Source organism: Convolutriloba macropyga, chromosome 13, assembly GCF_964194025.1.
Source record: "Convolutriloba macropyga chromosome 13, txConMacr16.3, whole genome shotgun sequence".
Taxonomy (NCBI): domain Eukaryota; kingdom Metazoa; phylum Xenacoelomorpha; order Acoela; family Convolutidae; genus Convolutriloba; species Convolutriloba macropyga.
This window is the reverse complement of record NC_134480.1, coordinates 21,124,277-21,138,328: the sequence shown is the minus strand read 5'-3', so window position 1 is coordinate 21,138,328 and position 14,052 is coordinate 21,124,277. Positions and strand designations below refer to the sequence as shown.

Below are 14,052 nucleotides of genomic sequence, written 5' to 3'. Positions count from 1 at the left end.
ATCTGCCTTTCCTTACCTCACCTTAACTTGAGCTACCATTACCTCCACTGTACCGTAAAAGTTAAAAACTCACCACTTTTTGTTAAGCAAGTTTCAACATTTTGCTTGGCGATTTTACTAAATATATAAAATTAAGTCCTGAAGAACGTTACAAAAAAATTTAAGGTAATTTAATGTAATATTACCTTAACAAATTTAAGGGAAATTTTTACCTTAACTCAACTTAAAGTAAAATTAAGATAAAAGTTACTTTAACTTTACCTTAACAATGGTGTACCTTAACTTCGTTAAGGTAAATTTACCTTAACTTTATTTAGTGTTCTTAAATATGCCGATTCAGTGTATGGCTCGAAATGAAGAGCAATGGTATTGAGAATTGCTGAAAAGTGTCGTACTTTTTATATGAAGCATACTCTCCCTTTGCAACGTCCACTTCGTCAGGGGAGTAAGACCAGGAACCTAGACTGATGTTACACACGTGGGAATCGAAGGGGAAATACCTGAAACAAAATTGTCAATTCGTGAGTTCTGTAAGGACTTAAGTAATGGTTAAGTGACTCTGCTTGAAGTCACTGAGAACTTCTGGCGTTTATCGAGAACCGCGAAGAGGTTCGAGATATTAAGTCAGAATTTCGAAGTGACGTCTGCAGAGTCACTTAACCATGCTTAAAACACGAAACGCGCACGTTTTAAAATGACGAAAGTCAACGGAATTCAACTTCTGGCTAAGTAGCGACTTCTGGCATTTTGACTTCTGGCACTGCAGACCTTCGGCATTTTAAAATGTGCACGTGAGTGTTTTAATTATCGTTTTCAACTATCGCAAACAACGCTACAATCATTTTTAAGCGTCTCTCCGTTCATGTTACACCAGTCTGATATCATTCAGCAGACTATTTAATTCAAGTGAGGAATTTAGAATTATTTCAACTATAATATTTGTCTCAATATCCCACACCTCATTCGGTATATTAAACGACCTGCAGCCTTATTAGGTTGACGTCTCAGAACAAAATTTGGTAGGTCCCGACAGACCGAGATGGAACATGCTATGTCCAGATCATCCCAAGCAGAAAATTTCTGTGTACTGCCTTTCTCGAGTTCAGAAAGTTCCATGTCATTTCGTGAGTTCAAAAGTGCAAACTAGACTTTCATGCCGTCTAGATTTTGGTGCGTTCACAAGACTTTTGTGAGCTTAAATATTTTCATATGTTCTTCATACGTTCAAAAGTGGTTATGTCCATACTTGCCTGCAACGGACGTTGGCGAGCTAAAAAATGTTTCGATTGTTCAAAAAATTTAATGTGTTCTCAAAATTTTCCTTTGTTCACCAGACTTTCGTGTGTCAACAGATTTTTGAGAGTTCAAAAATTTGAATGCATTTTTCGTACGTTCAAAATTGTGTACGTTCGTACATTCGTGCGCTCAAAAGATTTTAAGCGTACTTCGTGTCTTCAAAAGTGCGTTTGTTCATCTTTTCGTGCGTTCACCAGACATTGGTTCGTTCAAATAAATTTCATGTCCTCTATGCGTTCAGAAATAAGTAAACCAAAATTTTTGTGCCTTCAAGTTAGTTCTTTTTTTCGTTCACCAGATTTAACTGCGCTCAAGAAAATCCGTTCTTCGTGCACTAGACTTTCGTGAGCTCAAAAAGTTTCATTCTTTCCGCGTGCATCCAAGAATGATTATGTCCATAATTTTGGACGTTCACCAGAAGTTCGTGAGTTCAGCATACGTACGTGAGTTCAACAGAAGCCGTAAATTAACCGAACTTTCAATTGTTCAACAGACTTTTGAGCACTTAGTTAAATTCACGCCTCTTTCATGCGTGAAATTTTTTTTTCACTTACTTTTTGTTCACAAATCGCTCGTGCCTTTATACAGATTTTGGTGGGTGAAAACGTTCTATTCTTCATTCATGAGTTCAAAAGTGAGTTTCTACGTACACTCAGCCGTTCAAAAGTTGTTTGTGCGGTCATCAGATTTTGTAGTGCGTTCAAATGTGTTCATGTGTTCTTTGTGCGTTCACAATGAGATTTTCGACATATATCATTTCTTCACATCTAAAAACTTCTGCATTCCACGAGGTTTCAATGTTCAACAGGTTTCATGGGTTCTTTATCGTTCAAAACTGCAGCTGTCTCATTTCCGTACAATTATCTTATCTTCGACGATCACTCTCGTACGTTCAAAAGCTTTCATGGGTTCTCGGTTAGTTCAAAAGAGCTTTTGTCTATACGTTCCTCCGTTCAGCACACATTTGTGCGTTCACAAGGATTTTGTGAATTCAATAACTTTTGATACGTTCTTCGTGCACTTAAATGTGCATTTCCATACTTTCGTAATTTTACAAGACGTTCTGCGTTCATTAGATTTTCTTGCGCTTATATATTTTCAAATGTTCTGCGTAAGTTCGAAAGTCGGTACTTTTGTACGTTCCCCAGACACTCATGCATTCATGAGACGTACGTACATTCACCGTATATTCGTGAATTTTCGTAGGTTTAAGTAGTTTCAGGAAATTTTACGTTCTGCGTTCACTAGAGTTTCATGCGTAAATTCTGCGTACTGTTGGGCGTTCACTAAACATTCGTGAATTCAGAAGACGTTTGTGAATTCAGCAGAAGCCTTTGAGTTCACCAAATTTTCATGTGTGCAACAGAATTTTTTGCACTTAGTTAAATTCATGCCTCTTTCCTTCGTCAAAAATGTTTTTCTTCATACTTTAGTTCAATGACAAAACGTTCGTGTGTTTAAACAAGTTTTGGTGGGTTAAAAAGTTCCACAGGTTTCATGGGTTCTTAGTGCGTTCAAAAATGTATTTGTTTTACTTCCGTACAGTTACCCGACCTTCGACGATCACTCTCGTACGTTCAAAAGCTTTCATGGGTTCTTGGTTAGTTCAAAAGTGAGTTTGTTTGTACTTCCTCCGTTCAGCTCACATTTGTGCGTTCACAAGGATTTTGTGAATTCAATAACTTTTGATACGTTCTTCGTGCACTTAAATGTGCATTTCCATACTTTCGTAATTTTACAAGACGTTCTGCGTTCATTAGATTTTCTTGCGCTTAAATATTTTCAAATGTTCTGCGTAAGTTCGGAGGTCGATACTTTTGTACGTTCCCCAGACACTCATGCATTCATGAGACGTACGTACATTCACCGTATATTCGTGAATTTTCGTAGGTTTAAGTAGTTTCAGGAAATTTTACGTTCTGCGTTCACTAGAGTTTCATGCGTAAATTCTGCGTACTTTTGGGCGTTCACTAAACATTCGTGAATTCAGAAGACGTTTGTGAATTCAGCAGAAGCCTTTGAGTTCACCAAATTTTCATGTGTGCAACAGAATTTTTTGCACTTAGTTAAATTCATGCCTCTTTCCTTCGTCAAAAATGTTTTTCTTCATACTTTAGTTCAATGACAAAACGTTCGTGTGTTTAAATAAGTTTTGATGGGTTAAAAAGTTCCACAGGTTTCATGGGTTCTTAGTGCGTTCAAAAGTGTATTTGTTTTACTTCCGAACAGTTACCCGACCTTCGACGATCACTCTCGTACGTTCAAAAGCTTTCATGGGTTCTTGGTAAGTTCAAAAGTGAGTTTGTTTGTACTTCCTCCGTTCAGCACACATTTGTGCGTTCACAAGGATTTTGTGAATTCAATAACTTTTGATACGTTCTTCGTGCACTTAAATGTGCATTTCCATACTTTCGTAATTTTACAAGACGTTCTGCGTTCACTATATTTTTGTGCGCGTAAATATTTTCATATGCTCTATGTAAGTTCAAAAGTGCATTTGTCCCTACTTTTTTTTACATTTACCAGACGTTCATGCATTCACGAGACGTACGTGCTTTTTCTTGGGTTCAAATAGTTTTACGCAGTCCACGTTCTGTGTTCACTAGACTTTAGTGCGTTAAAAAAATTTCGTAGATTCCGCGTACTTTTGGGAGTTCACCAAACATTTGTGAGTTGAGAAAACGTTCATGAGTTCAACAGATGTCCGTGACGCCACCAAATTTTCATTTGTTCAATTGAATTTTGCGCATTTAGTTAAATTCATGCCTCTTTCATTTGTTAAAAAGTGTTTTTCTTCGTACTTTAGTTCGTTGAAAAAACGTTCGTGTGTTTAAACAAGTTTTCGTGAGTTAAAAAGTTCCACAGGTTTCATGGGTTCTTGGTGCGTTCAAAAATGTATTTATCTTACTTCCGTACAATTACCCAACCTTCTACGATCACTCTCGTACGTTCAAAAGCTTTCATGGGTTCTCGGTTAGCTCAAAAGTGAGTTTGTTTGTACTTCCTCCGTTCAGCTCACATTTGTGCGTTCACAAGGATTTTGTGAATTCAATAACTTTTGATACGTTCTTCGTGCACTTAAATGTGCATTTCCATACTTTCGTAATTTTACAAGACGTTCTGCGTTCATTAGATTTTCTTGCGCTTAAATATTTTCAAATGTTCTGCGTAAGTTCGGAGGTCGATACTTTTGTACGTTCCCCAGACACTCATGCATTCATGAGACGTACGTACATTCACCGTATATTCGTGAATTTTCGTAGGTTTAAGTAGTTTCAGGAAATTTTACGTTCTGCGTTCACTAGAGTTTCATGCGTAAATTCTGCGTACTTTTGGGCGTTCACTAAACATTCGTGAATTCAGAAGACGTTTGTGAATTCAGCAGAAGCCTTTGAGTTCACCAAATTTTCATGTGTGCAACAGAATTTTTTGCACTTAGTTAAATTCATGCCTCTTTCCTTCGTCAAAAATGTTTTTCTTCATACTTTAGTTCAATGACAAAACGTTCGTGTGTTTAAACAAGTTTTGGTGGGTTAAAAAGTTCCACAGGTTTCATGGGTTCTTAGTGCGTTCAAAAATGTATTTGTTTTACTTCCGTACAGTTACCCGACCTTCGACGATCACTCTCGTACGTTCAAAAGCTTTCATGGGTTCTTGGTTAGTTCAAAAGTGAGTTTGTTTGTACTTCCTCCGTTCAGCTCACATTTGTGCGTTCACAAGGATTTTGTGAATTCAATAACTTTTGATACGTTCTTCGTGCACTTAAATGTGCATTTCCATACTTTCGTAATTTTACAAGACGTTCTGCGTTCATTAGATTTTCTTGCGCTTAAATATTTTCAAATGTTCTGCGTAAGTTCGGAGGTCGATACTTTTGTACGTTCCCCAGACACTCATGCATTCATGAGACGTACGTACATTCACCGTATATTCGTGAATTTTCGTAGGTTTAAGTTGTTTCAGGAAATTTTACGTTCTGCGTTCACTAGAGTTTCATGCGTAAATTCTGCGTACTTTTGGGCGTTCACTAAACATTCGTGAATTCAGAAGACGTTTGTGAATTCAGCAGAAGCCTTTGAGTTCACCAAATTTTCATGTGTGCAACAGAATTTTTTGCACTTAGTTAAATTCATGCCTCTTTCCTTCGTCAAAAATGTTTTTCTTCATACTTTAGTTCAATGACAAAACGTTCGTGTGTTTAAATAAGTTTTGGTGGGTTAAAAAGTTCCACAGGTTTCATGGGTTCTTAGTGCGTTCAAAAATGTATTTGTTTTACTTCCGTACAGTTACCCGACCTTCGACGATCACTCTCGTACGTTCAAAAGCTTTCATGGGTTCTTGGTTAGTTCAAAAGTGAGTTTGTTTGTACTTCCTCCGTTCAGCTCACATTTGTGCGTTCACAAGGATTTTGTGAATTCAATAACTTTTGATACGTTCTTCGTGCACTTAAATGTGCATTTCCATACTTTTGTAATTTTACAAGACGTTCTGCGTTCATTAGATTTTCTTGCGCTTAAATATTTTCAAATGTTCTGCGTAAGTTCGGAGGTCGATACTTTTGTACGTTCCCCAGACACTCATGCATTCATGAGACGTACGTACATTCACCGTATATTCGTGAATTTTCGTAGGTTTAAGTAGTTTCAGGAAATTTTACGTTCTGCGTTCACTAGAGTTTCATGCGTAAATTCTGCGTACTTTTGGGCGTTCACTAAACATTCGTGAATTCAGAAGACGTTTGTGAATTCAGCAGAAGCCTTTGAGTTCACCAAATTTTCATGTGTGCAACAGAATTTTTTGCACTTAGTTAAATTCATGCCTCTTTCCTTCGTCAAAAATGTTTTTCTTCATACTTTAGTTCAATGACAAAACGTTCGTGTGTTTAAATAAGTTTTGGTGGGTTAAAAAGTTCCACAGGTTTCATGGGTTCTTAGTGCGTTCAAAAATGTATTTGTTTTACTTCCGTACAGTTACCCGACCTTCGACGATCACTCTCGTACGTTCAAAAGCTTTCATGGGTTCTTGGTTAGTTCAAAAGTGAGTTTGTTTGTACTTCCTCCGTTCAGCTCACATTTGTGCGTTCACAAGGATTTTGTGAATTCAATAACTTTTGATACGTTCTTCGTGCACTTAAATGTGCATTTCCATACTTTTGTAATTTTACAAGACGTTCTGCGTTCATTAGATTTTCTTGCGCTTAAATATTTTCAAATGTTCTGCGTAAGTTCGGAGGTCGATACTTTTGTACGTTCCCCAGACACTCATGCATTCATGAGACGTACGTACATTCACCGTATATTCGTGAATTTTCGTAGGTTTAAGTAGTTTCAGGAAATTTTACGTTCTGCGTTCACTAGAGTTTCATGCGTAAATTCTGCGTACTGTTGGGCGTTCACTAAACATTCGTGAATTCAGAAGACGTTTGTGAATTCAGCAGAAGCCTTTGAGTTCACCAAAATTTTCATGTGTGCAACAGAATTTTTTGCACTTAGTTAAATTCATGCCTCTTTCCTTCGTCAAAAATGTTTTTCTTCATACTTTAGTTCAATGACAAAACGTTCGTGTGTTTAAACAAGTTTTGGTGGGTTAAAAAGTTCCACAGGTTTCATGGGTTCTTAGTGCGTTCAAAAATGTATTTGTTTTACTTCCGTACAGTTACCCGACCTTCGACAATCACTCTCGTACGTTCAAAAGCTTTCATGGGTTTTTGGTTAGTTCAAAAGTGAGTTTGTTTGTACTTCCTCCGTTCAGCACACATTTGTGCGTTCACATAGATTTTCTGAAATCAAAAACCTTCGTGCATTTAATGTGCATTTCTATACCTTTGTAAGTTCACCAGACGTTCTGCGTTCACTATATTTTTGTGCGCTTAAATATTTTCATATGCTCTATGTAAGTTCAAAAGTGCATTTGTCCCTACTTTTTTTTACATTTACCAGACGTTCATGCATTCACGAGACGTACGTGCTTTTTCTTGGGTTCAAATAGTTTTACGCAGTCCACGTTCTGTGTTCACTAGACTTTAGTGCGTTAAAAAAATTTCGTAGATTCCGCGTACTTTTGGGAGTTCACCAAACATTTGTGATTTGAGAAAAAGTTCGTGAGTTCAACAGATGTCCTTGAGTTCACCAAATTTTCCTTTGTTCAATAGAATTTTGCGCACTTAAATTCATGCCTCTTTCATTCGTTAAAAAGTGTTTTTCTGCACACTTTCGTCCGTTTACAAAACGTTCGCGCGTTTAAACAAATTTTGGTGGGTTAAAAACTTCTATTTCGTTATTCGTGAATTCAGAAGTGACTTTCTCTGTAAACTCAGTTGTTCAATAGACGCTTGTGCATCCAAAAAGTTTCATATTTTCCGCGTGCGTCCAAGAATGACTACGTCCATTCTTTTCGGCGTTCACCAGACGTTCATACATTCGTACGTTCACCACATTTTCGTTTTTTTCGTGGGTTTACCTAGTTTTACACTTTCCTCGCGCTTTCAAATTGAGTTTGTATAGAGTTGCGTGCTTCCAATTCTAGACCTTTGTGGGTTCACTGGATTTTCTAGCGTTCGGATATTTTTTTTCGTTCTCCAAAGGTCCAAAATTTTGCATGACTAGGTTTTTTTTATGTTCAATTCGACACCATTATTGTAAATATAAAATATACACAAAATTCCCATTTGTTACTTTGATTGTACATTCAGTATACAAACATTGAGTCAATTTTTTTAAATCTTTAGCTGGGTTCTAAAGCTCTAGAAAGAGCTCTATTCAGTTCAATTGAAAGTTTGAAAATGTCGAATGCAAATCGCTCTAATCTTGACGCTTTGCCATTTTTTTCATTGGAAAATTGGTTTTCTTCATGTCAAGCTTATACTTGAGTGAGCGCTCAAACAAGGGAGCAGAATCAGAACTTAGTATTTTTTCATTTTTCAAGATGATTTGTGCGTTTAAAAATGACTATATCCACCCGGGTTGACCACCATAGATAAATCTTGGCAACTATATCCAAGCCATATATGGTGACCAAGAAAACTTGGCAACCATATACCTGCCCATACGAAATTTCAAACGTAGGCTGAAGAAGCGTGAAATAAGTGCCTGTGACATATTTTAGTGGTGAAAAGTCTCTGTTGAAACTTTGAAAAAAGTTCAAGTTCATGGTTTCTTGGCAACCATATATATGACCATAAACGTTCATGGTGCCATGGATGACCATATATGGTCAAATTCAAATCGTTCAAATGCGAATTTTTAGCAGATATCGGAAAAGATCTGTTCTCCAAAAAAGTGTTTGGAGACGTATTGCAGAAAACTTGTTGTTTATGGTTTCTTGGCAACCATATGCAAGACCATGCACCTTCATGGTTCTTACAGGTACCATGAAACTTTATGGTCTTGGATATGGTTGCCATGAATTTTTTTAAATCTTGACTTTTTAAATAAATATTTATAGGGCTCAGAGTCGCAAATCATTGGATTTATAGATAGATCAAAATAATGTTAAAAAAGAGGAACAGTTGCGTTTAACGCTTTTCGATGTTTAAAATTTTTACTGAAAAAAATAGTCCTAAATTTTTCCGCCTTCGCGGCAGAGGTCTTCGGTGTCCTTTCAGTAAGCAATGCTATTATATTGCGTCCGGAATTTTGCGTTTGGATTTTAAATCGGCCTGAGCAAACATTTATTAAGGTGTAACTTTAAAAAAATAATTCTTTTTATGCGTTATGCTTAACTGATGCAGTTTTTATAGTAATAAGCGCTGTTTTTAGCTGGAAATTTTGTTATCTACGCTTGCTTTGGGTTCATGAAGTTGTCCGAGCCAATAGTTCTTAGTAATTTAACAATTTTTTTTCATTTTTTGTGAAATCATGAAATTCTTGTTGATGTTGTTTTTTGTCAAAACACACAAAACATCCTGGCCTTTACGGCGGGGTGGGAAATTTTTTCTCACTTCGCGGTAGAGGTCTTCGTTGTCCTCTCAGTACGCAATAGACTTGGATTGCATCCGGAATCACGTTCGAGGCGCAGATTTGATTTGTTTTGTAAGAATTTGCTAGAAGTTTCTATACGCTCAGAGGTCAAAATTGAGGTTACAGCTAATTGTTTTGCTGATATCTGACAAAATATTGTATCAAATTGAATGCGCGAGTAAGCATTCTGTTCCTACTGAAACGTAGGAACAGAATCTTCTAAGATCTGTTCTCCAAAAAAGTGTTTGGAGACGTATTGTAGAAAACTTGTTGTTTATGGTTTCTTGGCAACCATATGCAAGACCATGCACCTTCATGGTTCTTACAGGTACCATGAAACTTTATGGTCTTGGATATGGTTGCCAAGAATTTTTTTAAATCTTGACTTTTTAAATAAATATTTATAGGGCTCAGAGTCGCAAATCATTGGATTTATAGATAGATCAAAATAATTTTAAAAAAGAGGAACAGTGGCGTTTAACACTTTTCGATGTTTAAAATTTTTACTGAAAAAAATAGTCCTAAATTTTTCCGCCTTCGCGGCAGAGGTCTTCGGTGTCCTTTCAGTAAGCAATGCTATTATATTGCGTCCGGAATTTTGCGTTTGGATTTTAAATCGGCCTGAGCAAACATTTATTAAGGTGTAACTTTAAAAAAATAATTCTTTTTATGCGTTATGCTTAACTGATGCAGTTTTGATAGTAATAAGCGCTGTTTTTAGCTGGAAATTTTGTTATCTACGCTTGCTTTGGGTTCATGAAGTTGTCCGAGCCAATAGTTCTTAATAATTTAACAATTTTTTTTCATTTTTTTTGAAATCATGAAATTCTTGTTGATGTTGTTTTTTGTCAAAACACACATAACATCCTGGCCTTTATGGCGGGGTGGGAAATTTTTTCTCACTTCGCAGTAGAGGTCTTCGTTGTCCTCTAAGTACGCAATAGACTTGGATTGCATCCGGAATCACGTTCGAGGCGCAGATTTGATTTGTTTTGTAAGAATTTGCTAGAAGTTTCTATACGCTCAGAGGTCAAAATTGAGGTTACAGCTAATTGTTTTGCTGATATCTGACAAAATATTGTATCAAATTGAATGCGCGACTAAGCATTCTGTTCCTACTGAACTATGTATGCTTTCCTTTTTTAGTTTGGTCTTTGAATCGGCCTGAGCAAACATTTAATATGGTGTAATTTTAAAAAACAATTGATTTTATTCGTTATTCTCAATTGATGCAGTGTTTAATGTAATGAGCGTTGTTTTTACCTGCACACTGTGTTATTTACGCTTGCTTCGCGTCCATGAAACTGTTCGAGCCAATATATCTTAATAATTTAACAATTTTTTATTTTTCGTGAAATCATGAAATTCTTGTTGATGTTGTTTTTTGTCAAAAACACAAAACACCCTAGCTTTTACGGCGACGTGGGAAATTTTTTCCCTTTCGCATTAGAGTTCTTTGGTGTCCTCTCAGTTCGCAAGAGACTTTGATTGCATCCGGAATCACGTCCGAGGCGCAGATTTGATTTGTTTTGTAAGAATTTGCTAGAAGTTTCTATACGCTCAGAGATCAAAATTGAGATTACAGCTAATTCTTTTATTGATATCTGACAAAGTATTGTATCAAATTGAATGCGCGATAAGTATTCCGTTCCTACTGAACTATGTATGCTTTCCTTTTTTAGTTTGGTCTTTGAATCGGCCTGAGCAAACATTTAAAATGGTGTAATTTTAAAAAACAATTGATTTTATTCGTTTTTCTCAATTGATGCAGTGTTTGTTTTTACCTGCAAACTGTGTTATTCACGCTTGCTTCGAGTCCATAAAACTGTTCGAGCCAATATATCTTAATAATTTAACAATTTTTCATTTTTCGTGAAATCATGAAATTCTTGTTGATGTTGTTTTTGTCAAAACACACAAAACACCCTAGCCTTTACGGCGAGGTGGGAATTTTTTTCCCACTTCGCAGTAGAGGTCTTTGTTGTGTTCTCAGTACGAAATAGACTTGGATTGCATCCGGAATCACGTCCGAGGCGCATATTTGATTTGTTTTGTAAGAATTTGCTAGAAATTTCTATACGCTCAGAGATCGAAATTGAGGTTTCAGCTAATTGTTTTGTTGATATCTGTCAAAATACTGTATCAAATTCAATGCGTTTGTAAGCATTCCCTTCCTACTGAACTATGTATGCTTTCTTTTTTAGTTTGGTTTTTGAATCGGCCTGAGCAAACATTTAATATGTTGCAAATATTTTTTTTTGTTCGTTATTCTGAATTGATGCAGTGTTTATTGCACTGAGCTTTGTTTTTATCTGCAAACTGTGTTTTTCACACTTGTTTTGCGTCCATAAAGCTGTTCGAGCCAATATTTCTTAGCTTTTTAACAATTTTTCATTTTTCGTGAAATCATGAAATTCTTGTTTGTGTTGTTTTTTGTCAAAACACACAAAACACCCTGAACTTTATGGCGAGGTAGGAAATTTTTTCTCACTTCGCGGTAGAGGGCTTCGATGTCCACTCAGTATTCAATGGACTTAGATTGCGTCCGCAATCACGGCCGAGGCGCTTTTTCATTTGTTTTGTAAGAATTTGCTAGAAATTTCTATATTCTCAGTGATCGAAATTGAGGTTACAGCTTATTGTTTTTTTTAATATCTGCCAAAATACCGTATCAAATTGAATGCGCGAGTAAGCAATCCCTTCCTATTGAACTGTGCATGCTTTCCTTTTTAGTTTGGATTTTAAATTGGCCTGAACAAACATTTATTATGGTGTAATTTTTAAAAAATAATTCTTTTTATGCTTTATTCTGAATTGATGCAGTTTTTATTGTAATGAGCGCTGTTTTTACCTGCAAATTGTGTTATTTACGCTTGCCTCGGGTCCATGAAGCTGTCCGAGCCAATATTTCTTAGTAACTTAATAATTTTTCATTTTTCGTGAATTCATGAAATTCTTGTTGATGTTGTTTTTTGTCAAAACACACAAAACACCCTGGCCATTATGGCGAGGTGGGAAATTTGTTCCCACTTCGCGGTAGAGGTCTTGGGTGTTCAGTAATACTGAGTGGACTTGGACTGACTTCAGATGTGCCAACTTCGTACCGTTTTTAGTCGTTTTGCGTGATTTTGCCAGAAATTGGGGTCTCCCAACAGCCCAAAAATCGGGGTACGCTTCATGTCTTTGAAGATTTCTCCAAAACTACTGGACCAAATTGGATGGTTATTGTCTCGTTGTGTTGGCCCTAAACCCCCCTTGATTGCAGTGTTAAGTTGGTTTCTCAAAGAGTTGGTTTTCGTATCAAGAAGTTATTAATGTTCAAAGTTGAAAAAAGTCGAATTTTTGGGCTGTTCTGGGTGACCCAAATTTCGGTTTTTTATTGTAATGAGGGTTGTTGTTACTTGCAATTTGTGTTATTTACGCTAGTGTCGGGTCCAAAAAGGTATTTGAGTCAATAGTTTTTAGCAATTCAACAATTTTTCTGTTTTCACGATTTCATCAAATTTCTGTGGATGTTGTTTTATGTCAAAACACACAAAACATCATAACCTTCATGGTGAGGTGGGAAATTTTTTCCCACCTCACGATGAAGGTTTGCAGTGAACTAGAACGTGGAAGTGGACCAGAAGTACACCCACAAATACGCCGGGAACGCTGTTTCACGTTGTTTTACGTCGGTTCAGGAGATCTTGGGCTTCGATTTTAGCCCAAAAAGTGGGGTACAGAACAGTATTTTGTTAATATCTTCTAAAGTACTGAACCAAATTAAACGGGAATAATCGCATTTTGTTGGCACTGAACCCTTTTTGCTTGCAGTGTTTGGTTGGTTTCCCAAATAGGCCTAATCAAAAAGTTATTAATGTTCAAATTTGAAAATGTTCGAATTTTCGGGCTATTCTGGGTGACCCAAATTTCGGTACAACAAAACACGCGATTTACCCAACAAGTGTTGGTGTTTTAGAATCCTCAGTTAGTGAGGAGTATCCCCATATATAGTTTATATAGTATTTTATGTAGTTGAGATGGTCAATTTTGACTCTGCAGAGCGGTCACCTCGCTTTTTTGGGCATTTGGTACGGTACCTTATAATTGCTATAACTCCTTGAAGAATGTACCGATTGTGCTCATTTTTTAATATGATGCGTATATCAAGCAGTGCTACAAACAGTACTAAGGGCGTTCATTTTTATTCAGCCGTTTTAGAGAAATTGGCCAGTAAACTTGCCCTCAATTTTAGCCCCAGAAGCGGTTGACACCAGCGGGTGACACCAGTGACACCTTGAAGCTTTGAACTATATTATGAAAGTAGAGTGTTTTGAATTCCTCAGTTAGTGGGGAGTCTCCCCATATATATTTTGTATGTAGTTATACGTAGTCCAGATGGTCAATTTTAGCGATCCGTGACCCGTACTTGTCCTAATTGGGCATTTGGTACGGTACCTTTATGTTGGAATTTCTCCTCGTAGAGTGAACCGATTTTTGATCTGTTTGTTGATTTGAACTCAGCTTGAGCCGTACTTGAATCCCTGTAAATAGCGTTTTGTTTCTTCCAGCCGTTTTTGAGAAATTGGCCAGGACACATACCCCCATTTTCACCAATTCGTGTCCGGTACTTTTCGGGTATGTACATGTGAGACCAACAAAAAAGACGAATTTAGCCCCGCGAATTGGTTCATTAGACTGCCCCGATAATGAAGATTCTCCCCGTATATGTTTTATAGGGCGTTTTCCGTAGTTTAGATGGTCAATTTTGGGTCTGCAAGTCACCTCTCCTCGTTTCTGTCGAGATTGGTACGGT

At 36.8% G+C, this 14,052-nt stretch overlaps 2 protein-coding genes across 3 annotated transcripts in view; one reads left to right on the top strand and one right to left on the bottom strand.

Moving 5' to 3' along the window:
- Nucleotides 1–14,052, top strand: part of LOC142352181 (uncharacterized) — a 57,664-nt gene that overhangs the window by 1,838 nt on the left and 41,774 nt on the right. The gene's annotated exons all lie outside the window — the stretch shown is intronic.
- The window catches only part of LOC142352180 (neuronal acetylcholine receptor subunit alpha-9-I-like), a 60,251-nt gene that overhangs the window by 15,096 nt on the left and 31,103 nt on the right, over nucleotides 1–14,052 (bottom strand). For both annotated transcript variants that reach the window (XM_075404588.1, XM_075404589.1), the window contains exon 6: nucleotides 396–500. In XM_075404588.1, coding sequence (XP_075260703.1) covers nucleotides 396–500 — 105 coding nt within the window. The remainder of the gene's footprint in view (nucleotides 1–395; nucleotides 501–14,052) is intronic.